Source organism: Phyllostomus hastatus, unplaced genomic scaffold (genome assembly GCF_019186645.2).
Source record: "Phyllostomus hastatus isolate PE091 unplaced genomic scaffold, TTU_PhHast_1.1 phas_contig_16, whole genome shotgun sequence".
NCBI lineage: Eukaryota > Metazoa > Chordata > Mammalia > Chiroptera > Phyllostomidae > Phyllostomus > Phyllostomus hastatus.
The window spans coordinates 2602755-2626688 of NW_025333643.1; the positions used below are offsets into that span (position 1 = coordinate 2602755).

The 23934-nt window shown below is 47.1% G+C and overlaps 1 protein-coding gene across 1 annotated transcript; it reads left to right on the plus strand.

The window, feature by feature from the left end:
- The first annotated feature begins 2037 nt into the window (after positions 1–2037).
- EFCAB12 (EF-hand calcium binding domain 12) lies at positions 2038–23739 on the plus strand. Its single transcript, XM_045832020.1, has 10 exons — positions 2038–2085; positions 2342–2450; positions 7371–7819; positions 9116–9301; positions 11929–12085; positions 14740–14924; positions 16654–16867; positions 20532–20691; positions 22762–22818; positions 23481–23739. Exons 1-10 carry the CDS (start codon positions 2038–2040, stop codon positions 23737–23739), a joined length of 1824 nt encoding a protein of 607 aa, XP_045687976.1.
- Positions 23740–23934: the final 195 nt, after the last annotated feature.

Here is a 23934-nt window from a genome sequence, read left to right on the forward strand (position 1 = left end):
CCTCTGCTGTAAGGTGGTGTGTGAGCAGGGCCAGAGTGCGGTGTGCTGCGGGGCCAGTCGGTGGTTTCCATCTTAGTGAGCAAGTGTGTTTTCAGAGAGGAATGGATTTTAACCAGAGAAGAGGATAACACCCCCAAAGGCAAACATCCACTTCATAATTTTTTTCCACATTTTCATTTAGTAAACATCAAAGTAACATTCACTAAGTATAAAGCTCTGTGCTGGGGAGGGATGCAAAGATGAAAAGGCTCCGTAGAGACCCTCACGGGGAGAGACAACAACTCACACAATAGTTAAGGTGTAGAGACAAGATGCCCCAAATACTGCAGCTAAGAAAGTAGAGAGGCATCTGAAACCCTGGGCTACAGCTGGGGTTGGAGGGTAGGGCAAGCTCACCAAGCTTAGGGCATCAGGTGCGGCTGGTTGGCAGGGCCTGCTGTCAAATTCCACCCCCCTGAATCTCTATTAGGAGTGCCACAGCCAGACCTGGTTTTTCCCCTTTGCTGCTAATGAAGTTGCCTGACCTTGGTACCTGTTCCCTAATCTGTTTAGAATGGGACAGTGCTGCCTATGATTATTAAGTTAATGCATGGAAGTGCTTCAATGGAGCCTTACAGGAGTGCAACACTAATGTGGCCCCTAGGGATGATCTGAGTGTCTCCCTCAGCTTGTGGAGAGAGTCACAAAAATAATGCATTTCAGTAAAGGTGGTACCTTACACAGTGTAAAGTGCTGAAGTGTTTTTCTTTTTAATTTAGACAAAATTCACAACATAAAACTTCATCATATGACCATTGTTAAAGTGTACAATTAAATGGGTTTTAATTCATTCACAATGTTGTGCAACCATCATCATTAAATTCCAGAAAGTTTCCATCACCCCAGAAAGAAACCCTGTACCTGTTAGCAGTCAAACCCAGTGCCCCTACCACCACCACCCCTCCCGCACCCTTGCCCTAGCCTCTGGTAACTAGTAATCTGCTTTCTGTATCTATAGATTTGCCTATGCTGGGCGTTTCTGATAAATTGAATCATATCATATGTGGCCATAAAGTGTGTGGCTTCTTAACACAATGTCTTCAAGGCTTATCTACCTGGCAGCATGTATCAATACAGTGGAACCTCAGTTCTCAAACTTAATTTGTTCCAGAAAACTATTCAAGATGTGACTTGTTCAGAAACTGAATCTCCTTTGTCTGTTACCTGAGAGATTCATGACTGATGGCACAGGCATCAGCATGAAAGAGTTGTCGGGTAGAGAATCCAGACCCGAAGTTTTGTTAGGCAACCGCGATCTTTTTTCCGTGAACAACTTGCTCAAGAACTCAATTGTTCGAGAATTCAGGTTTAATCGTACTTCATTCCTTTGAGTAAACAATATTCCATTGTATGGATAGATTACATTTAGTTCACCCCTTCACTAGTTGATGGGCATTCACATATATGGTATTAATACTCCAGTTCACAGATTCTGTGATTCCAAACCCTAGCACGCTGTTTTGCACTGGCAAAGCATACCAAAACACGCTGTCTTTATTTGGCCACAACCTGCTTGGGTTCCTACAAGAGAGCCTATTCTTTGAATAAGAACAATGACCTGGAAAAATAGAGACTTGCTGCAGATCCCATGGTTGACTAGAAAACCAAGGATTTATTATTAATCCAGATTCAGGGGCCACTGGGCCAAACTAAGAAGTCTTGCCCTTCGCCAAGCCTGGAACTCTGCACCTCTTCTGTTTCCTACTGCCCCTCCCTGGACGAAGTGAGAGGCATCTAACCCACCGGATCTCAGACCCGTGTATGTCCGCTCACCGCTGTCCTCAAAGCAGTGGCAGTGGTGGCGCCCAGCCAATCAGCGCCGGGCGTTCGTAGTCCTGACAACGGACTGTTTCCAGGTTCTGCAAGTCCCAAGTCTCTCCCAAAACTTAAAATTACTGTTTTTCAGCGACCTCGACACCCACGTGAAAGTAAGCGCGTGCGTGCGCACGCGTACACACACACACACGCACACCCCTTTCTCTCTTCAGCGCCTTGACCATGGCCTATTCCTACGAAAAGTCCGAGGCTCCTCTGTCAAGCTGCCAGGTAAGCTCTCAGGAGGCAGCACTGTCTCCAGGAAGTCCTCAACCCCATACTGATGCAGGCAGGCGAGTGGAGTAAGGGCAAGGACGGGAGGCGCACATCTCATTGTGCCGTTCCCCCTCTGGTTACCAGGGAGTCAGGGGCCTATCGGGCACATTTCTCAGATTCCCACGCCCAGGCTGGAGGAGTGGGCCACATTGCCTTGGCTTGGAAACCAGACACCCAACCCCGTGTTCCTGAGCTCACCCCATTTCTCCAGGCATCAATGCATTTGGTACAGGAGAAGAGGCATGAAACCATCAGTCTTCGAACTTTTGGCAATAGCCTGCTGTGGAATAAGTTACTGACAAAGTACTACAGCATCAGAGGTGAAAGACAGATAAACATAATTACAGAATAAGGAGTGAATGCTTGGTCCAGGGGTTACACCTAGGAGCAAGAGGTCTGGTAAATACAGAGGATGGGCAGGAACAGTTGCAAGGTCCTGGAAGAGATCTTTACATTGGAGCTTAACAAGGAGTTCTCCAAATTGAAAAAGGGAGAAAAGGCATGCCAGGCTAAGGGAGCAGAGTGCACAGAGGCTTGGAGACACGGTGTCTTCAGGGAATCACTGGTAGTTTGAGTGCTGCTGGAGATGAGAGACAAGAGAAGTCAGAAGGGATAAGATCATGAAAAATCTTGTGAGCCAGGAGATGGAGATGCCGCTGGGGATGATGGGGTTAGACTGGGAGCATCAGCAAATGCAGAACCTGAACTGGTAGACTCAGAATGTTGGGAGTGGGAGGTACCTGGAAGGTGAAGAATAGGGACCAGACTAGAGGGGCCTGCAGAGACATAGGGGCTGATTGGATGGGGAACACGGAAAGAGCAATCAGAGATGATGCTCAGGTTGGTAGTTGTGGTGACCTAGTAGATGGGAGGTACTGTTCACAGAGATAGGGAACCTATCAGGAGGACTGGATTAGGTGGGGACAGGGACCTGGAGACAAGTTTAGTCTTGGTTGAGTTTGAAATCCTTGTAAGCCATTGAAGTGAAGATGCTTTAGGAACAACTGTATGTAGAAAGTTGGAGATAATTCCGAGTCATAAATAATGGTATGCTTGTCCTCAGCCTATAGAGAGCTACAGAAACATAAGAGTGAAGGCAAGCCCAGACAGATGTGGCTCAGTTTGTTGGGCGTTGTCATGCAAAGTGAAAGTTTGCAGGTTTGATTCCCAGTCAGGGAGGGCACTTGCCTGGGTTGTGGGCCAGGTCCCTGGTTGGGGGCATGTAAGAGGCAAGCAACTGATGTTTCTCTCACACATCAATGTTTCTCTCCCTCTCTTTCTCCCTTCCTCCCCATCGGTCCAAAAGTAAATAGATAAAAATCTTTGAAAAAAAAGAGTGAAGGCAATTGTTTAGAAAAAGAGAGAGAGGGTAAGCCTGGGTGTAAGCCTGAAGGGCCCCAACTTTTAAGGGGTGAGTAGGAAAAGAGGGGCCTAAGAACAAGTGGCCAGAGAAATGAAACTTAGGGAGAGATTTGAATCAGAGTCAAGGGAAAAAGGGGGAACAAAAAAAGAAAGTTGAATTGTTTCTAGCCCTGAAGGGCTGTCCCAGAAAAAGAGGAATCAGATATCTTTTCTCAGACATCAGTGGAGAGGACTGGAACCCAAAAGCAGAAATTCCAGGGAAACAACTTCTGATTTAATATTAGGAAGTCTTTTCTAGCAGTCAGTATTAAGTGTCCCCATGTTAAGTAGGGAACTCCCTGTCACCAGAGGTATACAGAGGCAAAGTCTGCCAGGGGCATTATAGAAAGACTTCCCTGACCTGGGCAGGCAATAGGATTAGTTAGCCTCTGAGACCTTTCTTCACCAATCCCTTGGGAACTTTTTTTTCTTTTTCAGAGAGAGGGAAAAAGGGAGGGAGAAAGAGGAGGAGAGAGATATCAATGTGTGAGAAAAACATCTATCAGTTGCGTCTCACATGCCCCCAACCAGGGACCTGGCCCACAACCCAGGCATGTGCCCTGACCAGGAACTGAACCAGTGACCCTTCAGTTCACAGTCCAGCATTCTGTCCACTGAGCTACACCAGCCAGGACCCTTGGGAACATTTTCATGCAGTCTCTACACACAACTACATACTGATTTCTTTTATTATGAGCCCACTTCACTTCCATCAACAGGGACCCCAAAGATCACTGGAATTCAAGCTCCATGGTGTGCTAGGCACACTGCCTTCCAGTGCTTGGTCAGGGTGACTCTGGGTAGGGATATCACTTGGGCTGAGAACTATATGATGAGGACTCAGCCAGGGAAGAAACACAGGGAAGTCCATGCTCTTCAGAGGGCACAGCAAATGCCAAAACTGAAAGCCAAGACAGAGCTAGGAGAGCTGGACAAAGATAAAGGGAGCCAGTACAGTTGAATCAAGTGATCAAGAGGGAGGGGAGTGCGAGGAGGTAAGAGGGAGAGGGGAACAGGACCCCAGCAAGGGTAGTGTTGTAGGCCATTGTTCGGAGTAGGGTATTCTAAGAGCACTGAAAAGCATTTCAGTGAAGCCATTGGAAGGTTTCAGATAGGGGATAACTCTTCTGTGGTAGAAGAGTTATCCCCTATCACAGATTTGGAGGTCTAGGGAGGGCACAAGTGGAAGTTGCGATACCAGTGAGCAGCATGTTTTAAATGTATCCTCATGCTCTACAAGGTAAAATTTAAACCCTTTCACCTGGCATTTCAGATGACTCCAACTTCATTTCCCGCTAACCTCCTCCTTCACACACAATGTGCTTCCAACTTGTGAAACTGTTGAGTGACCCTGAAACCCCCAAATCCCACTGTCCCCCATCTTGCCCATGGTCCCTCCACCCCTTGAAACCCCACTCATTTTTGAAAGCACATGCCATGCTCCCTCCTCCATGAGAACCTCCTGGGTCCCTCCATTAGTGGGAGGTTTCTCCCCCCACTGAAAGCACCTCGTTATCCCTCTGGTTACCCCGACCCCATTCTGTGCCAGTGCACTGAGGTTGAGTGCCCAGGCTTGTCTGGATCTGCACCAGGCCAAGCCCTGGGTGATTCTGAGTAACAGTTGGTACAATAATGACTAAATTCTCAGTCACACCCCGCATTTTGTCCTCAAAGAAATGACAAATGTGTTGTTGAGAAGCACTCACTTTTGTCCACATTGATATACATTCATTATTTTCTGTCTACAAAAGGAACACGTGGGCATTGTAAAGAGACTTAACAAATGTACTGCATGTTCGCTTGTGTCAGGCTGGGCACTTGGGGGCATGTGGAAACTAAGACACAGTCCTTGCCATAGGGAAACTCACAGGCTGTTGGGAAGGAAGGACTCAGAAAACATCTTTACCAAGAAAAATATGGTCAGTGCTATTCTGGGGCTAAGCATGGAGGCCGTGGGGATGGATCCAGAAGAGAGGGGCTGGGAAGGCTTCAGGGAATGATGATGGCTGAGCTTTGTCTGGAAGGATCGGTGTAAAATAATTGAGTGAAGCAGGGAAGGGAGAAGAGCATTCCTGAAGGAGGAAACAGCATGTGTTTTTTGGGGGGTGGGAGGGGCACTGAGGAACCAAAGTCAGATACAGTTTGGGTGTAAAGTGGGGCAGAAATAACAAGAGAAGGAGAAATCAGAGCTTTGGACAGGTGAAATCAGGTTAGAAAGGCTGAACTTTATTCTGGAAGCTAGTTGGCAGTGATGGAAGGGTTGTAGGCAGAGGAGTTTTGGTTTTAGAGGAAAAATGGTGGTGACAATGCTTTTAATAATAATATTATGTCTCTTCTGAGTTTTAGAGCACTCCCATATCTGTTATGAATTTGACCTTCATAACTGCATCGGGAGAGATCTAGAGCAGAGTGTACATCATTTTAGGCATGACAGAACTGAAACTCAGCAGGAATAGGTGACAGCCTGAGAAAATGGTGAAGAGCAGAGCTCTGGGGCCAGGTGAACCAGAGTTCATGTCCCAGCTGTGCTACTTAGCAACGGTGTGATCTTGGGCCCCCCTGGGCCACAGTGTTCTTATCTGTAACATGAGTATAATCATAGAACCAACCTGTTAGGTCTGTCCCTTTGTCATTCACTCATTCAAAGATTTTTACTAAGCTCCGACTTGGCACTATAGAGATGCTGGGGCTCCAGAAGGTCACAATCTACTAAAAGAAATAAACATCAACCAAGTAATCAAGCCAAGGGTTTCAAACCCAAATGGCTGCCCAAACCAGGCACATTAATGAAAGAATTGAGCTGCATCTGAGACAACAGGGAATGGTGGGAACCATGGCAAGCTAGAGAGGGCATACCCAGCCTAAAAGAATTCACACCAGAAAATTTTAAACAATGTCAAAAAAAACAGGACCCCAAGTCTCATTAAGCATGAGGGTTACCAGCTTGCAGCCCTTCATTTACATACTTGTGGTAAGTGGCCTTAAGGAAAAGTGTGGGTTGTGTAATACAGTGATGACAGAGGAGCCTGGGAGCTGGAGAGGTAACATTCGGTCTGAGAGGAGTGAGGAGGGGATGCATGGGGGAGGGAGCAGCGTGTGCAAAACCATTAGGCAGGATGGGGCTTGGATCTTTCAGGGATTATCTGGAGAGAAGGTCAAGGCCCCTGGGACATATAGTAAGGAAAGCTGGGCAAATAATGAGGCAGGAAAGGTTAGCAACGGAGGGTCATGCGACTTTATTTTAAGGGCTATGGGAAAGGGTTTCAAAATGGGTGGAGGGTGAGTACATAAAAAAATAATGAATAAAGCCACTCCAAAATAGACTGATTCTAAACATCTCCACCGCTCATTAAGACAGCTAGTATCATTGTCCCCATTTTACACATGAAGGAATTGAGACACAGAGAGGATTAAGGGACTTGCCCAAGATCATGCTGTCAGTAAGTGGCAGGGCCAGGACCCAGACTAGAGCACTCTGGCATCAAAGCCTCGGCTCTTAACAGTGCTATATTGCCTTGGATGATTGGAGCAGATACGAATGGAATCTTAAAAAGATCATTCTGATTGCCAATAAGGAGTACTGGGGGTGGATGGAGCAAGAGAAGGATCTGAGATGATTAAATAAGAGAAAGCTTGTAAAGCTCTTAGCATAGTGCCTACAGTTGGGAGTGCCCGATCACATGAGAGGCAATTATCTTCATCATTATAGGAAGGCTGTGATAAGCCAGGCCTGAAACCCAGGTGCTCTGGTGCCTAGCCTGGTGCTAACACACTGTTCCTTTCTGACTCTTTTAATCCTCTTCCTGAGAGGAGCTCACCTTTTAACACTCTTCCCCAAGGGCTCTGCCTGTCTAAGACCTCAACTGATTATGAAAATACCAGCAGGGGCCCTGTCTTCAAGCCTGAACTGGTCACTGCCCACTGCTTCAAGAAGTTCAAGAAGAAGGACTTCCACCTTCCTCGAAGCCGCCGGCGGATCATCATCTTGCCTCAAAAGGAAGACCCAACCCTCATCAATCCAATGCCCCAACCCCAGGCTCTCCCGGAACCCACCTGCTGCTTTAAAGCCCTGGAAGCCAGGGACATCCCAGAGCCACCAGTGGACACAAGAACCTGGCTGAGCCGGAGGCTGAAGTTTCGGCAGGAACTGGAGTCGTTTGGCAACATAGACAGGTGGCTGCGGAACAAGTCCAGGCTCACGCCTTCAGAGGCCAAGATCTTACACATGCCCCCCAAGGAGCATGAGACCCAAGCGATGGCCCACCTGCCTATTGCCGGAGCCACCAATGTGAGCATCCCCATTTGCTAGATGAGAGTGTTATGGGCGGGATGCGGGTCATTTGCCCCATTTCACAGAGCAGCAAACAGAAATCCTTAAAGGGAGGTGGGTTAGTTATCTATTACTGGATAACAAATACAGTAATATCCAAATACCGGATATCCAAATACCAGATAACAATCCCAAAATGACTTAAAGCACCAAGTGTTTATTGTCTCACTGTTTCTGAGAGTCAGGGATCTGGGAGGGGCTTAGCTCGGTGGCTCTGGCTCAGTCTTTTCATCTCAGGATGTTGGCCCAGGCCACAGACCTCTGAAGGCTTGACCAGGGTAGGAGGATCTGCTTTCAAGCAGTTTGTCACATGGCTGTTGGAAGGACACCTTGGATCCTAGCCACATGGACCTCTCCATAGGGCTGCTTTAGTGTCCTCACTACATGACAGCCAGCTGCTCCCAGGGGGAGTGGTCCTAGAGAGGACAGGAGGAGGCTGCAGTGCCTTCTATAGCTGGTCTCAGGAGGTCTTGGTTTCAGAAGCTTCACACTATCACATCCACCCTACTCTGTCAGAAGCAAGTCACTAAGTATTGCTTCCACACAAGGGGAGGGGAATTAGTCTCCATCTTAGAGAGGAGGAGAGTTGAAGAGTATGTGGCTATATCTTAAAACCACCCTAGGACGGATAATGACTCTACGGTTTGCTACCGGCCGTGAATACATGTGGGTCCCAACCCTCTGGGAGCACAGAGGAACTGTAAGCTAGGGGACAGGAAGGCCCTTTGTAAACTGTCAATTGCTGTGTCAAGGTAAGGGAGTGTTCTTTCTAAATTTCTCCCTTCTCCTGAAATTGGAGTAGTAGGATTTGGACAGGTAGAGAAAGAAGGAAAGGTACTCCAGGCAGAAGGCCCAGATGGAGCAAAAGCTGGGAGGTGGGAGAAGTGGGGAGACCCGTGTGGCTCCAGGCGGGGGAATGTATTTTGGCGCACTGAGAGCCCAGTAGGATCATAATACTGGCTGGTCTGACAAGGGAGATGTAGAGAAGAATGAAACTTTGGTTCTCATATTGTTCAAGCCTCTCATCTCTGATGGTAAATTGAGGTGCAGCAATGCAAAGCCCCCCCGGAGTTCTGTGGCAGAATGCAGCTGTCCTGCAGCTGCCTGACTCCAGTGTTCTTTGCATTTCATCTTGCTGTCTGTTGAGAGCTGCTCAGTCTGTCTCTCCCATTTGTGTCTAACCCTGAGGATCATGTTCCACGGGCCTGTATCCCCTGAACTCTCCCTTCTGTCCCACTCTCTTGCCTCTTTCAGAAGAAAAACCTCCGACCCACCCCCCAAATGGTTCCCGAGCTTCAACTGCCTAAGCCCTCTGCCCTGTCAACCTTGTACTCCTATCTGCACAGTCACAAGATCAAGATCCTGGAGGTATTTAAAAAGCTGGAACAGAGCGAGACCCACAGGATCTCCAGGGAGAAGTTCATTATGGCTCTGAAGGCGGTAAGCACCTCTCTGGCTCCCTCTGGGCTGCCCTGAGTGGGCAGGGTGCCCCTGCACTCCCCACTGCTGCCACCACCCAGGACCAACTGAAAAGGAGACTCCAGGAACTCAAACTATCAGCCTTATCCCTTGTAAAGCCAGATTGGAAATTGTGGCTTAACCTGTGGCCACATTGGACCCCTAAAACACCCCCTGCAGTGGTCTGACCTTGAAAAGCCCTCCTGGAGAGGAAAGTCTACAGAGCAGACCCCATACCAGCCAGCTGCCCATCAGACCCCAGAACTGAACACTGAGGTTGCTGGGCCTTCAGCACTGCTTCTAGAACCTTCTAGAGCTCCTCCAACTGTCACTGGCATGTGAATCACATAGAGGTCTTGTGAAAAGGCAGCTCCTGCAGCTCAGTAACTGCTCAGCTCCCATCAACGCCCACAGTACTGGTCCACGGACCATACTTTCACTGGCTATTCAAAGCATAAATTAATTATAAATAAATTAAAATAAAAATCCAATTTCTCGGTCATACCAGCCACATTTTGAGGTCTCAATAGCCACATGTGGAGGCCAGTTCCTCTATCAGACCATACAGATGGAGAACACATGCATCATTTAGAAGGTTCTATTGGTCTTGGAGGGGTCTGCCAATTATGGCCCAGTAGTCAAAGCCAGCCTGCTTCTTGTTTTTGTAAATAAAGTTCTTTTAGGGCCCTGGCTGATGTGGCCCAGTGGATTGAGTGCTGGCTTGTGTACCAAAGGGTCACTGGTTGGATTCCCAGTCAAGGCACATGCCTGGGTTGCAGGCCAGGTCCCCAGTAGGGGGCACATGAGAGGCAACCACACATTGATGTTATTCTCCCTCTCTTGCTCTCTCCCTTCCCCTCTCTCTAAGAAATAAATAAATGAAGTCTTTAAAATAAAGTTCTTTTGGGGCACAGCCACCCTCATTCATCTCCAGGTTGTTAGGGCTGCTCTCATGCTTGATGGTGGAATGGAGTAGTTATGACAGAAACCATATGGCTCATGGGGCCTAAATATTCACTATCTGGCCCTGTATAGGAAAAGTTTGCTGACCCCTGTCTGAATGAATTAGGATTTTTTTTCTTCTCTCTTTTTTTAAAAAAGATTTTATTTATTTATTTTCAGAGAAGGAAGGGAGGGAGAGAGAAAGAGAGAGAAACATCAATGTGCGGTTGCTGGGGGTCATGGCCTGCAACCCAGGCATGTACCCTGACTGGGAATCGAACCTGGGACACTTTGGTTCACAGCCCGCGCTCAATCCACTGAGCTACACCAGCCAGGAGGGGTTTTTTTCTTTTAAAATTCTTTTTATCTTTACTGAGGACATTTTTTTCATTCCTTTTTTTTTTTAGAGAGAGAGAGAGAGAGAAACATTGATTGATTGCTTTCTCATACACACCCCGACTGGGGTACATGCCCTGACTGTGGTATGCGCCCTGACTGTGGTATGCACCCAGACTGGGGATCCATCCCACAGCCTGGGTGTGTGCCTGACTGGGAATCGAACCTGTGACCTTTTAGTCTACAGGATGACGCTCCAACCACACTGGCCAGGGCTGAATTAAGTTTTTATATACTTCATATACAAGATACCTTATAAAATAGTTCTAGGAAGCTGACTACCACAACTATTATGGCTTTAAATCATCGCCAGTTTTCACATCATCATTTTAGGATGTGTACTTATCTGAACAACATTTCAAAGCATTAAAAACAACAAAAAAGATAAACAGTCTTTAATCACCATAACCAAGAAGATAAAACATTAAATCTTTTCATACCTGGAGAGTTCTGATTTTCTTTTTAAAAAACCTCAATAACAATGACTTCTGTCTAAAGAAGCTGAGGAACAAAATTATATTTCCTTTAAAACTTTTCTGGAGCCCTGGCTGGTGTGGTTCAGTGGATTGAGTGCTGGCTTGCAAACTAAAGGGTTGCTGGTTCGATTCCCAGCCAGGGCACATGCCTAGATTGTGGGCCAGGTCCCCAGTGAAAGGCACACAAGAGGCAACCACACATTGATGTTTCTCTCCCTCTCTTTCTCCCTTCCCCTCTCTCTAAAAATAAATAAATAAAATATTTAAAAAGATAAAACTTTTCTTGAATATTCAATATAGCTGGCAAGCATTATACTCCTCCAAAGTTGCTCAGTCTTTAAAAGAGTAACATGTACCATATTTCTGATCCTATTTTCCTTCAGTTAAAGGAGGCTTACATGTCCCTCTTAGGCAAGGATGATGGATGTGTGAAATCCTCCTTCAAATCCTTCATGAGAAAGCTGTCATTGAGATTGGTACAAGCCCAGAGTAAGAAGTAACAGAGTCTACAAAGATGATGGCATATCTGGACTGGGTTTTGAAGGAGGGATAGGAGTTTTTCAGGCATCAAAAGGGAAACATCTGAGTAAAGGTGGAGGGTAAGAAAGTGCAGCATGTGTTCAGGGCCAGGAAAGGGCTCTGAGCTCCTGCGGCAGGGACCTTGGATGCGAGCTGGGACTGGCTGTGGATAAAACCAGACTTAACAGTGGGGCTAGTCTGACCAGGCCTTGGCCACCCCGATAGGATGTTTGGAATAGAGCCGCTCCACTTTGGGGACTTATCTTCTCTCTTCAGATTGGAGTCCCTCTGGGAAACCAAGAGGTAGAGGATATTGTGATCTATCTCAGCTCTCTGGATAAGCACAACAGCATCACTGTGGATATCCTGGCCAGCACCTACAAGCAATGGTTTTTGCCCCAGCAGAGAAGCACACTGCACACCACAAGGGATGGTACGTATCCACCCCCACCCCAGCGTCTCCACTTTCCCCTCTTTAGAGCAAACATGGTAGAGGTAGCCTTGGCTCATTTCCTGAGTGTGCTCTCCAACTCTGGCCTCCTGTAGGTGGGCCAAGCCTCTGGAGTTGCCATGCCAGGAGATCAACTAAACAGTAGATATTTTCTGGAATACCAGGCTGGGTACTTTGTCCATTAAAAGCTGGATGAGACCCAGACCTTATCCTTCAGGGATGCTTCTCAAAGAGTGGTTTCAGCCCACCAAAGCCCACTTGATAGGCTGAGAACATAAATGCCAAGCCTCTCTATTTGTATGTGGCTCTAAGGCCTTCTTACTACTAATCTGCCCCTTATGGATAAAAAGTTAACTAAAATTAAGAAACCAGAATTAGCACATGTTTACTCTTTACTGGAACTCTTTACTGGAAAGTCTACTTTGGTATTCTACTATCAGAGGCATTATTAGCAAGGCTGCTGTGAACAGCTGTGCAGGTTGTGCACAGCTCAAGTTCCATTGCCAAGCCACTTGCTTCTGGAGGCACATCTGTCCAGACAAAGCTCAGAGGCAAATTAGAGATGTACTTGCCATAGCTCTGGGTATGAATTTATACCACAAAGATACATCATTCTTCTTCACAGCTTAGGTGTTGTAAAAAAAAATTGAACAACTACAAATAAAATTAAAGCCCCCCTTTAACCACCACCCACCATTCCTGAGCCCTCCCCAAATATAACCACATCTTTCTTTTTCTAAATGAAGCAAATCTTGCTTTGCTTCCACCTGTCAGGTTAGCAGGAATTTAATTTCAGACATATTGGGGGCAGGGAGCTCCTCACCCTCCCTGAGGTTATGTAAAAACCCTAGGGGCTCTTTACGTAGGTGAAGACTTGGGGCAGGGCCTCTGGAGCTCCCACTCACATTGAGCTGGGTGCTCAGGGTCCTCACTGGTTGGTTCTTTTGGGGAAAGCAGGAAGCTCCCTTAGACTATCCACTCCTCAGTCCTCTGGAGCTTCACTCACCGTGTAGCACGCACATTTCCAACCTCTAGTCTCAACAATCCACTGAGCAGTAGCATCCTCACTCCTAGGCAGGGTCTCTGTCTTTGCAGTCCCAGGGAACCTGAGCGCCCCTACAGCCACCTCCTGGGTGTGTCACCACCCCTATAGTTATAATCTTCCTCACCCTTCATGTCCAGCACATTCTCAGGGCCACCTTGAGTTGAGCATGCTTTCCAACCCATGCTCTTTTGGCCCTTTTCATTATAAATGACCAAAACTCACTGTTATCTGTGTAGTTGGCTGCAAGTCATTGAATGAGTGACCACACTGTGTGCCACGATGCATATTTGCAGCAAAGGTATTTGGGACCTGCTATTTCCCAATTAAATAGATTTGAAGTCAAACACAAGTATTTGCTTAAATAGTGCTATCACCGCTGTCATAGCTGAGTTCTTTTTCCTTGGAAAGCTGCAGTGAGTAAAGGAAGCAGACCTGGGAGTCTCTTACTCTGCCTAAAGGGGAAGCAGTGCCAAGAATCTGGGCGAGGCTCACAAGAGAGAAGACGATAGCCTTTGGGGTGCCCTCTGTAGGCTGGGTAGCTTTACCCACAGCATTAGCTCAATTTATCCTTCAAGTCCCCAGACATCAGGGCTGCTATTCATGATTTTTAAAGAGAAAGCTGAAGCTCAGAGAGGTTGATGACCACCTGTCCACTGTCTCAAAACCAGAAGGTGGCAGGGCCTGGATTTCATTTGAGCCAGAGACGGTGCAGGCCCATAACAGAGCAGGGGACAAAGGAACGCTCTCTTCATTGGGACCTTTCTTGAGCACCTACAATGTGCCAGGCAGGCACTTCTAGGAACTGAGAACACAGCGGTGAAGAAGCCAGCATCCCTGCTTTCAATGCGTTTCCATAGAAAAGGTTAACCAAGATGATGTCCAATAGTGATTAATGCTTTAGGACAATGGGACAGAGTCAGGTGGATGGTCAGCTGAGGCCAGATCCTGCAAGGCCTTGTAGACCAGGGAGAAGATTCCAAGTTTTAGTCTAAGTGCAGTGGGAAACCAGGAGAGAGTTCTAAGCAGGGAAATGAAGTGATGTGGTTTATGTCTTTAAAATTTTTTAAATTTATTTATTTTTAGAGAAAGGGGAAGGGAGGGAGTTAAGAGAGGGAGAGGAACATTGGTTGATTGCCTCTCGTATATACCCTGACTGGTGACCGAACCGAACTCACAACCTAAGCGTGTGCCTTGACCAGAAATCCAACCAGCAAGCTTTTGCTTTGGGGAACAATACTCAACCAACTGATGCAGTCTAGTCAGGATGTGCTTGATGTCTTTTAAAGGTCTTGCTTGCTGTTTGGTGGAAACAGTATGCTAGAACGGCAATGGGAAGGCTGAGGCCATGCCACAGGTGAGGGAGGAGGCAGCCTGTACCGGGGAGGTCATAGTGGAGATGGAAAGAAGGGGCACCTCAAGGTACGTTGCAGACAGCACTGGCTGGATACATGGGAAACTGGCTGGATACATGGGATACAAGCAGAGGGGTGGCCTAGTGCTTGCTTGGTGACATTGGTTAACTGCTTGATGGATTCCATGGCTGAGCACCCTTTCAGCCCCTCCTTCCTTTGTCTCTTCTCTTCAACCCCAGATTATAGATCTGTCAAGCAAAGAGCTTCCCCACAGCATCCACCCAAGAATGTAGCCCCACGGCGTCCCAAGATGGACCTACTGACTGTGCCTGTGGTTGATACCAAGACAGAGGCAAGACCCTTGACCCTGGAGGAGAAGGCAGATGTCAACAGACGGTACTGGGAGCAGAAGCGGCACGGCAAGGTATCCCCCAGCACCTGCACTGCCTTCTGGCTAGGGGAACTCTTGGGAGCAGGTGCTTTACCTCTCTGTTCCCTCATCTGGATAATAAGAACAATACCTGTCTCACAAGGTTTCGGTGAAGATGAAACAAGATAATGTTTCTGAAGGTATTAGCATGCCCTCCTCCCACTCTTTAATTATGACTTCGTATCCAGGGACCAGGGCTGCGTCTTCATCACAGCAGGGACCCGAGTCTGGCATGGCGCATGGCACCAAGCAGGCACTCCAGGGACAGAAGGAAGAACTGACTGCCTGAGTTAATTCATCCAATAAATATTTATCGAGAGCCTGTAATGTATGAGGCACTCTTCTATGTGCTTCAGACAACGAAACAGCCCCTGCCCTCAAGAAGCTGCCAGTATAGAGTCTATCCAGAGAGCAAGCAATATTAATATAATACTATATTTTTAAAAATATTTTTTAGGCCTGGCTGGTGTAGCTCAGTGGATTGACCATGGGCTGCGAACCAAAGTGTGTCAGGTTTAATTCCCAGTCAGGGCACATGCCTGGGTTGCAGGCCACGGCCCCCAGGAACCGCACATTGATGTTTCTCTCTCTCTCTTTCTCCCTCCCCTCTCTAAAAAATAAATAAATAAAATCTTAAAAAAATAAAAAAAATTTTTAAAATTTTAAATATTTTATTTATTTACTTTTAGAGAGAGGGGAAGGGGGAAGAGAGGGAAAGAAACATCAAAATGCGAGAGATACTGGTATATCTATTGGTTGCCTCTCGCGCGCCCCCTACTGGGGACCTTGCCAGCAACACAGGCATGTGTCCTTACTGGGAATCAAATCAGCAACCTTTTGGTTGTACTCAATGTGCTGAGCCATACCAGCCAGCGCTATAGGTACATATTTTATATATGTGTGTGTGTATATATAGGTATTGTTTAGTGCCATATCACTTAAGATCTGATTTAGTTGCACAACAAGAAAACTCAGAATGTTAGAACAGTGAATGGCAAACTTTCCCAGTAAAGGGCTAGATAATAAATGTTTTAGGCCTTGTGGTCCCTATTACCTCTGTCACATCTGGTCTGCTCTGCCATTGGAGCACAAAAGCAACCACAGACAACATCTAAAGAAATGAGTGCAGCTTATGTTTCAATAAAAATTTATTTATAAAAACAGGTGGTGGGGCAGATTTCACCTATAGGCTATACTTCACTGACTCTGGCTTTAGAAGTTTTAAAAAGACAGATTTTTTTCTTTCTTTGCAAATGAATAAATGAGAAGGCCAAAAGTGGCTACCCAGTTCCCAGGCCTCTTCTACCTCTCTCTGCCTTCCTTACAACGTGGCTTCCACCTCAAAGTCACAGATGGCTGCACCTAATCTAAATTCCCATGCAGCTGAACACTTGAATATAATGTTTCAATAGGACGCATGTGGCGCGTTCACACAATACCCTACTGTATATATTATATGATCCTGTGTGCACATCCGTATACAGGGCTGTGCACACAGAACCACACGTGCTGACCATTCAAGTGCTCTTCAAGGGTAACCTTGACCATTTGTGATTTTTCTCCCGAGTTTTTGACTTCAGAACCCAAACTTGGGTCCCACCACACATTCTTTGCCCTGGTTCCTCCTGGGGGCCTTGTAGGGAAAGGTGGATTGACAGCCTCAGGCCAGGATTAAAATGGCAGGGTGAAAGGAAGTGTGTGCCAACTGCTGTTCTCTCTGCAGGCCATGATCCCCTGCATCGAGTACATGGAGTGGTGCCATTGGGTGCACAGTGGGAATAAGCATTTTGACAGTCACTGCCTCCCATCCACCATCTCTGGGGAGACGAGCGAGCTCATCAACCTGTACCGCAGGGACACCTTCCTGGTCTACCTGCAGTGTCAGAAGCTCTGTGAGTACTACGGCCTCCCGCTGTCAGAGGACATCCTCATAAAAGGTAAAGGCTTTGGTGGCTGGTCCCAGAAAGATGCCTCAAATGTGCACCTGAGGTTTGTCCCTCTCCAGCTAACGTGCACCCAGCCAAGCCACTGGCTGTGGTAGAGCCACTGGGAAGAAGTGGGGAAAGAATAGTCAAACCTGTTTTGCTGTTAGACAGGAGTTTTAGAATCCTGTAGGCCCCACAGGCATGGGGTTCCCCAACTGAGCTTGGCATTCTGGAGCAGGAAGCTCCCAAGACAGGAGTTCTAGGCAAGGGAGCCCTGAAGTTGAGCATAAAAAAACAATCCCAACTTCAAAGAGGGAGATTTGATAGATGTCACAACTGCTATGATGTATTGGGCTTTTCCAAAACCTCCTCCCTAGGCCAGGCCAGTTTTCTGGTTCTTCTGCAACACTGAGGGAGAAATGCACCAGGAGTCAGGCTCTGTTGAGGCTCTTTGCTCTCCGCTCAAACAATAGGACTCAACACTGAGATTTCCATACTGGTTCCACACTCCGTGTGGGGGAAGAACTGTGTTTGCATGCATCCAAACAGACCTGAACCCTCCACGTCTCTGGGCAGAGTGTGTGCTTCCGAGAGTTGGGTGTAGGAAGTGCCCCATATTTCCCTGATGAACACAGAACAATGCTGGCATCTCAAATTGATGATTTATAAATGTAATGGGCCAGTTCCTCTCTGTGCTTAAAAAAAACATGAACAGCAAGCTCTGTGAGGGCAGAGGTTTTCCTGTAGGAACTTTTCAGAAAAGCTGTGGCCGTACTAGGAGATGAAGTTTTCTGAAAAAGGGCACACAGAGTGTGGTGTGACTTACCCAAGAAGAAGAGTTAACAATCACAACTGATTATTTCCATATTTCTTCCTGGAGGGAGGAAACATGTACTATATGTGTAAGTCCTAGGGTCTTATATTAATTTGCTAGAGCAGTTATAACAAAATACCTCAGACTGGGTGGCTTAAACAACAGAAAATGTATTTCCTCACAGTTCTAGAGGCCAGAAGCCCAATATCGAGGTGCCAGAAGGACTGGTTTCCTCTGAGCCCTCAACCCTGGGTTTACAGATGGCCACCTCTTCACATGGTCTTTTCTCTGTGCACACATACCCTGGTATCTCTCTGTTTGTCCAAACTTCCTTTATAAAGAGAGTAGTCAGATTGAATTTGAGTCCACCCTAACAGCCTCATTTTAGCTTCATTACCTCTTGAAAGGGCCCATCTCCAAATACAACTTCTGAGGCTCTGGGGGTTAGGGCTTCAACATATGAGTTTAGAGGGGACACAATTCAGCCCATAACTATCCAGGTCTATCCAGGAGAATGTGGCCAAGGGCCTTCGGGAACAAACCAACCTAAAGGGTCATTGTCTCCTGCACACACTACACGTCCTTGTTTGGTGGCCACCTGCTGCCTTCCTGGGCTGGGAGGGCAGAATCCCAAGATCCTGCAGCTCTGGGCCTTGACTTTTCACCAAATCATCTATCCTTCCCTCTTCCTCAGGGGGCCTCGTTTTCCCTAATTATTTACATCCCCCCATCTGGGTTAATAGAGGAGCTTCAGCTGTTTTCTGAAATGTAGGCAGGCTCGCCATACACCCTGGACTACTCTTGTGGGTCAGGTCTTTCTTCTGGATGTGGATTCTTTGTCCCTGCCAGAACATCAAGCCACTACGGATTCTATCCGCTGCTGGGTTTTACCAGCTCCCAAGTCTGTGAGCTTCCTCTGTTGCCAGGATCTCACATTCATCGGCACACAAAAGCATCCACGGGTGGGCTTCCTTTTGCCCCTGATTGGCCTACATGCAAAAGACTCTAGTCCATCTCTGACTAGAGCCACCGTGGCCTGTGGTGGGGACATTGTGAAGAAGGAGAAAGAGAGGAAGAGCAGTCAGCGAGTTTTGCTGTTAGATGGGATTTCTAGAATACTGGAGGTGCACAAGTTCCACTGTCCTGGCCACTGTCTGTTGGCTGTCTTCATGGCAGAGGCCTGCTCTGCTATAGACAAAGAGGCCCAAGCACCAGGACTTCCAAGTCTGTGTTCCGGACTAGAAATTGGTGAGCTCAGACTCCAGGTCTCAAGCTCATGGGTGAGAATTCTAGAACATTGAGGCATTTTTTCCTCTCCCCAGTGAATATAGCTTCATTGTTTTTGTCCCCCTTATTTTATAGATAGTACTTGCTCACTTAAATTTCTTTGAAAACATAAAATAAAAACCCCCTCCAGCTGAGTTGACTGCCATTCATATTTTAGTGACTGTTCTTCCACAAACCTATTTTTCTTTTCTACATACACAAAATTATTTATGTAAATCATTTTTAAAAATCATGTATATACAGGATCTGGCACAAATAACAATCCTTTTTATTATAAAATCTTTCATTATAAGATCATAAGCATATAATTCTGTAACATAACAATATCACACTCAAGCACACCATAGAGCATTTTAGGTGAAATGTTCAAATTAAAACTATAAATTATTAAACCCATGTTATTATTCTGCTAACCACACTCAGGCAGGCCTTACTTCTGCCAGACCTTTTATATTTCTATTTTTATTTGTTTAAAGGTTTTATTTATTTAGAGAGATGGGGAGAGAGGGAAGAGAAACACTGCTGTGTGAGTCTCTCACATGCCCCCAACTGGGAAGTGAACTGGTGACCTTTCAGTTCACAGGGTGGCACTCAATCCACTGAGTCATACCGGCCAGAGCAAAAACAAAAACACAAAACAAAACAAAAACACCAAAAGCTTTGAAATGTTGATGCTGCCTGCATAGCCTCTTCCCTTTCTCCTTTCTCATCTGCACAATCCCTGCCCTTCCCACAAATAACCCATATTAATTACCAGGAGCACAACCTTCCACCATTCTTCCAGAACACGAGCTCTTCTGGTGTTACCCTCTTAGGACAAGCACCGCTTCATAGTTGCAGGGAGATGGAGACCCTGGCCCAGTGTTTTTGGTGTACTGTACTTTCAAAAGTTTGTCTGTGAGACTAATTCTAAGCAAGGGGAAAACTACCATCAACTACAAGTTACCCTAGTGAAGTCTTGGAGGAATCCTCCTCCTTACTCCTGGAGAGGACATCCCCCGCAGAGTGAGGTGTGGGGCATCGAGTTCCAACCTAATTGCACCCCAGCCCTGGGGGCCATTGCCAACCTAGTTACAAACAAGCTCCCTTGTCTCCAGTGCAGTTAGCAGTGTTGTACCAACTGCATTTCCTCATCTTGCACTACAGCTACAGGCATACCTTGGAGATCCTGTGTTTGGTCCCAGACCACCATAATAAAGCAGGTATCCCAACAAAGCAGGTCATAATCTTTTTACTAGTGGATGGTTTTTCTTTCCATGTGTAAAAAAAATGTACCACGTGTGAAGTGTAACAAAGCAAAGTGCGATGAAACGAGCTATGTGTATACACCATGTCGCAGTTGGGGGAAGCTGAGGGAAGGGTCTAAGGGGGCCCCCTGTACTATTTTTACAATTTACTTTGAATCTACAATCATTTAAAAATTAAATGATAAAAAATGTGCAAAGAAAAATCTTTTAAAACAAAAATGTGTCATTATTATTATTTTTTTTTAAAGCCCTCTGCTGCACTTTGCCTCAAAGGCGGCGGGGTGGAGGGGTCTTGGCTGCTAGACCATGTGTTTCTTGTTGCTCACAGCCTTGCTGTATCCAGGGGACAAGATCATTTTCCAGAAGGACCGGGTGCGCCCAATCCGGCAGCCAGGAGGCTACTACTCAGACTTTAAGGTCTTCAGCCCAACTCAAGCCCTGCTCAGGTCCCTGGGATTCAAAGAGTCCATGGCTAAGAAGACTGACAAGCTGAGTGTCAGACCCCCTTCCCCTTTCCCTTTGCCCTCCTGCCCTGCTGCTGTGCTTCAGCCACAGAAGCTAGGATGCTGACACAAGGGGCTGTCACATTGTACCAGTGCCTCTGTCCTAACCCAGCACGGCCAGGCTAGTCCCCAGTGTCACCCCTGACTTATGTCTGAGATCCACAGCCTCCTTGCCTCACCCCCACACAGCTGTCCCCTGAATACATCCTACATGACCCCAAGCTCTCTGAAAAAGATAAAAAAGATGGCCTTCTTAGAGAATTGGGAGGCCCTTTCACCATTTATGGGCCCAGTATCAGTGGTGTTGCAGAGGATGGTGAGGGGGGCAGCCCCTTCCCCTGCCCCATCTTCTCTGGCAAAAAGGGGGCTTACAGCCCCTGGGAGGGGAAAAGAACTCTGCACTGGGTACTACCTCAGGCCAACTCCTGTCCTCTCTAAGACAATGTCCTTTTTGACTCAGAGCACACTGCGCTCTCCCTCCTGAGAGCACACCCATATCTTTCTTCCCTCTCAGGAGTGCATCTCCTGAACTGTGTCCCCAGAGGTTTGCACCCAGGGGACAATGGGCTATGACAGCTTGTCCTGGGCTAATCCCCTGAATCTTTCCACAAGACCCCCTTTTCTCTGACTTTCCAGTGAGCCAAAGCAGCCCCACCTAGGCTATTTTGATGCTTCCTCTACTCTAAGCCCTTCCGTGTTTTGTTGTCCCCAGCTTTAATAAACATACTCTCAACATAAAAAAAAAGGACAGAAGGAAGGAAAGGAAAGGAAAGGAAAGGAAAAAAGGAAAGAAAGGAAGAAAGAGAAAGAAAATAAATGTTCTTCTTTAGAAGGGGGTGAAACATGGGCAGCTGATGAGCCAGCATCCACGAGTGACAGCAGATTGAAGAATAAGCAGCATCCTGCAGAGGGCTAGGGCCAGCATGGAAGAAGCAGGGGACAGCTGGTTGGATATCCTGACGGGGGATGGGCTCAGGGCTCAGGACATGCCCATACTCTGGATTCTTGCCAGCTGCTCACTGGGGCGGTATGCTATGGCCAGAAGGGGTGGGTGGGATGCAGCAGAACAGAGTGGAAATCAGACAAACTGTGGATCAAGTGGACAAGTTACTTCACTCTCTGAGCATCAGCATCTTTATCTGTAAAATGGGCATAATAGCTCCTAACATGCACAATGAGAATGAGAAAAAATTGCGTGTAAACTTTGTAGCATGGTGTTTGGCAGATAGTTGGCACTCGAGCAATGACTATCGTCGTTGTCAGGGTATTCTCAAGTGCAGGAGTGGCCCAGCCCTGCAGGTGAAGCCTGTCTGTAGCTCTTGTTGGGAAGAACTGAGCATGAGCCAGGCAGGTGGTAATGGCCTACAGGGTCCTTTCTGATCCCTTAGTGACTGCCTTCCAGCCCCTGGGTGGCAGGTATCACTTCCTTAACTGTGAACCTAGGAAGTGCGTGGGAACAGAAAGGGACTCGTGTCCATGCTTATGCAGGCCACAGCTATAAAGGATGAAGAGAATTCATCTAGGGCAGGGGTGGACACTAATTTCATGTTGCTACTTAGACTGTGTCATGTAAGATTCTGAGGCTGAATGCAGGCTTGCTGGGAAGGAGTGCTGTTGTTGATATCTGCCAGGCCCAAAGTTTGGAGAGTTAGTTTTTACCATCCTCATCTCCAAGGCTGGATTCAGTCCCTCCAGGGGGAATGGAAGCCAGGAGCCCAGAAATGATTCAGATTATTGAACATCTCTCATAACTAACCTCCATTTTAGGAAATGAGAAACCCAAGGCTCTGAAAGGAGAAGTGACTTGCCAGGAGTCACCCAGCCAGCCAGGTTATGAGCCCAGGCCTGGCTGATCCGAGCCCACTGTATGTTCCACTGGAGCATGAGAGGACAGAGTCAGGGCCCCACCCCAGACAGAAAAATTTCTTCTTTTAAAGCTCTGGTTTGGACTTAAAGATGGGCATATCCCTGAAACTCCCAACCTACTCCCTGAGGCCCTACTAACCTGGATTTCCCCTCTCCTAACAAGATACCTCTCTCTCTCTTATCCACTAGGAAACCACAAAAGAAAATCAAGCAAATACACTTTAAGGAGTTTGAGGAATTCACCAGGTCTGTAGCAATCATTTAACTCTGGAGGGGAGTTAGGTGGGAGGAGGTGGCTTCACTTTGGGGAGGTGCCTGGGACTCTGTGTGTTTCATGGTGCCCCTAGCACAGCATCCGGTGCTCAGCGCCCAGGAGCTGAGAGGCAGGAGAACAACTTAGAGTGCCAGGCAGAGTCTGCTCTGGGTGCTTTCCACGTATTAACTCATTTAAATCCTCTCAACAATCTTATGAAGCTACTGTTACCATACCCAGTTTACAGAAGAGGAAACAGGTATAGAAAACTTTACTTCTTATTAAAGTCACACATCTGTTAAAATGGTGGAGCACGGATTTAATCCAGCTATGCAGGCTCCGAAGACTACTCTGAATACCATATTAAAATGCTTCTAGAGAACAGATGGTGTACTCTTAAAGAGTTTGGGTTTTACAGGCAGCCGATGAGAAGTCAAGCCTGCACCCTGCCACTTGGTCACTGTGTAGCCTTCGAGAACTTAAAGGTAGACAGGGTAACAGGGCCTACCACGTGAACTGTAGAGAAAAACTGAGATACTAAGCACTTATACAATGCTACACCTCCTCAACAGTCATAGTTGGTTTGCTCTGCTGAAGAGCTCCGGCCCTGGCCTGTCCACCATGACAATCTTCCCTGTGTCTTCTCATTTTCCAGGAAGCTGAAGGAGAAGAGGCCCCGTGGTCCACAGCAAACCCACCCAAATTTTTTCTGGCCAGGTCACCTCCTGGACAAGCTGCAGCTCTACTTGCCCACAGTGACTACGGACCGGAGTCTGGCACTGTTTAGTTGTATCCAACAGAGGCCTAATGTCTACTCCACTGCCTGCTGCTCCAATCACTGGTGGCCCATTAAGAACATGAACTATATGACCTGTGGCTACTACGATGCCCCCAAGGTCTACCACCTCAACTAGAATGCCCAGGTGTTGCCAGACCCAGTCATCCTGGGGCTGGGGACCAGTGCAGCTAGCAGCCCAAAGCCATAGACACCGGGAGTGTCAAAGAGCCAAACAAAATAAATAATTTCCCTGTAGAGCAAACGTGTCCAGGGCCTCAGAGGCAAATGTGTCCAGGAAAAGCAGTGCAACTTTTGAGTGTTTCCTGCCCTT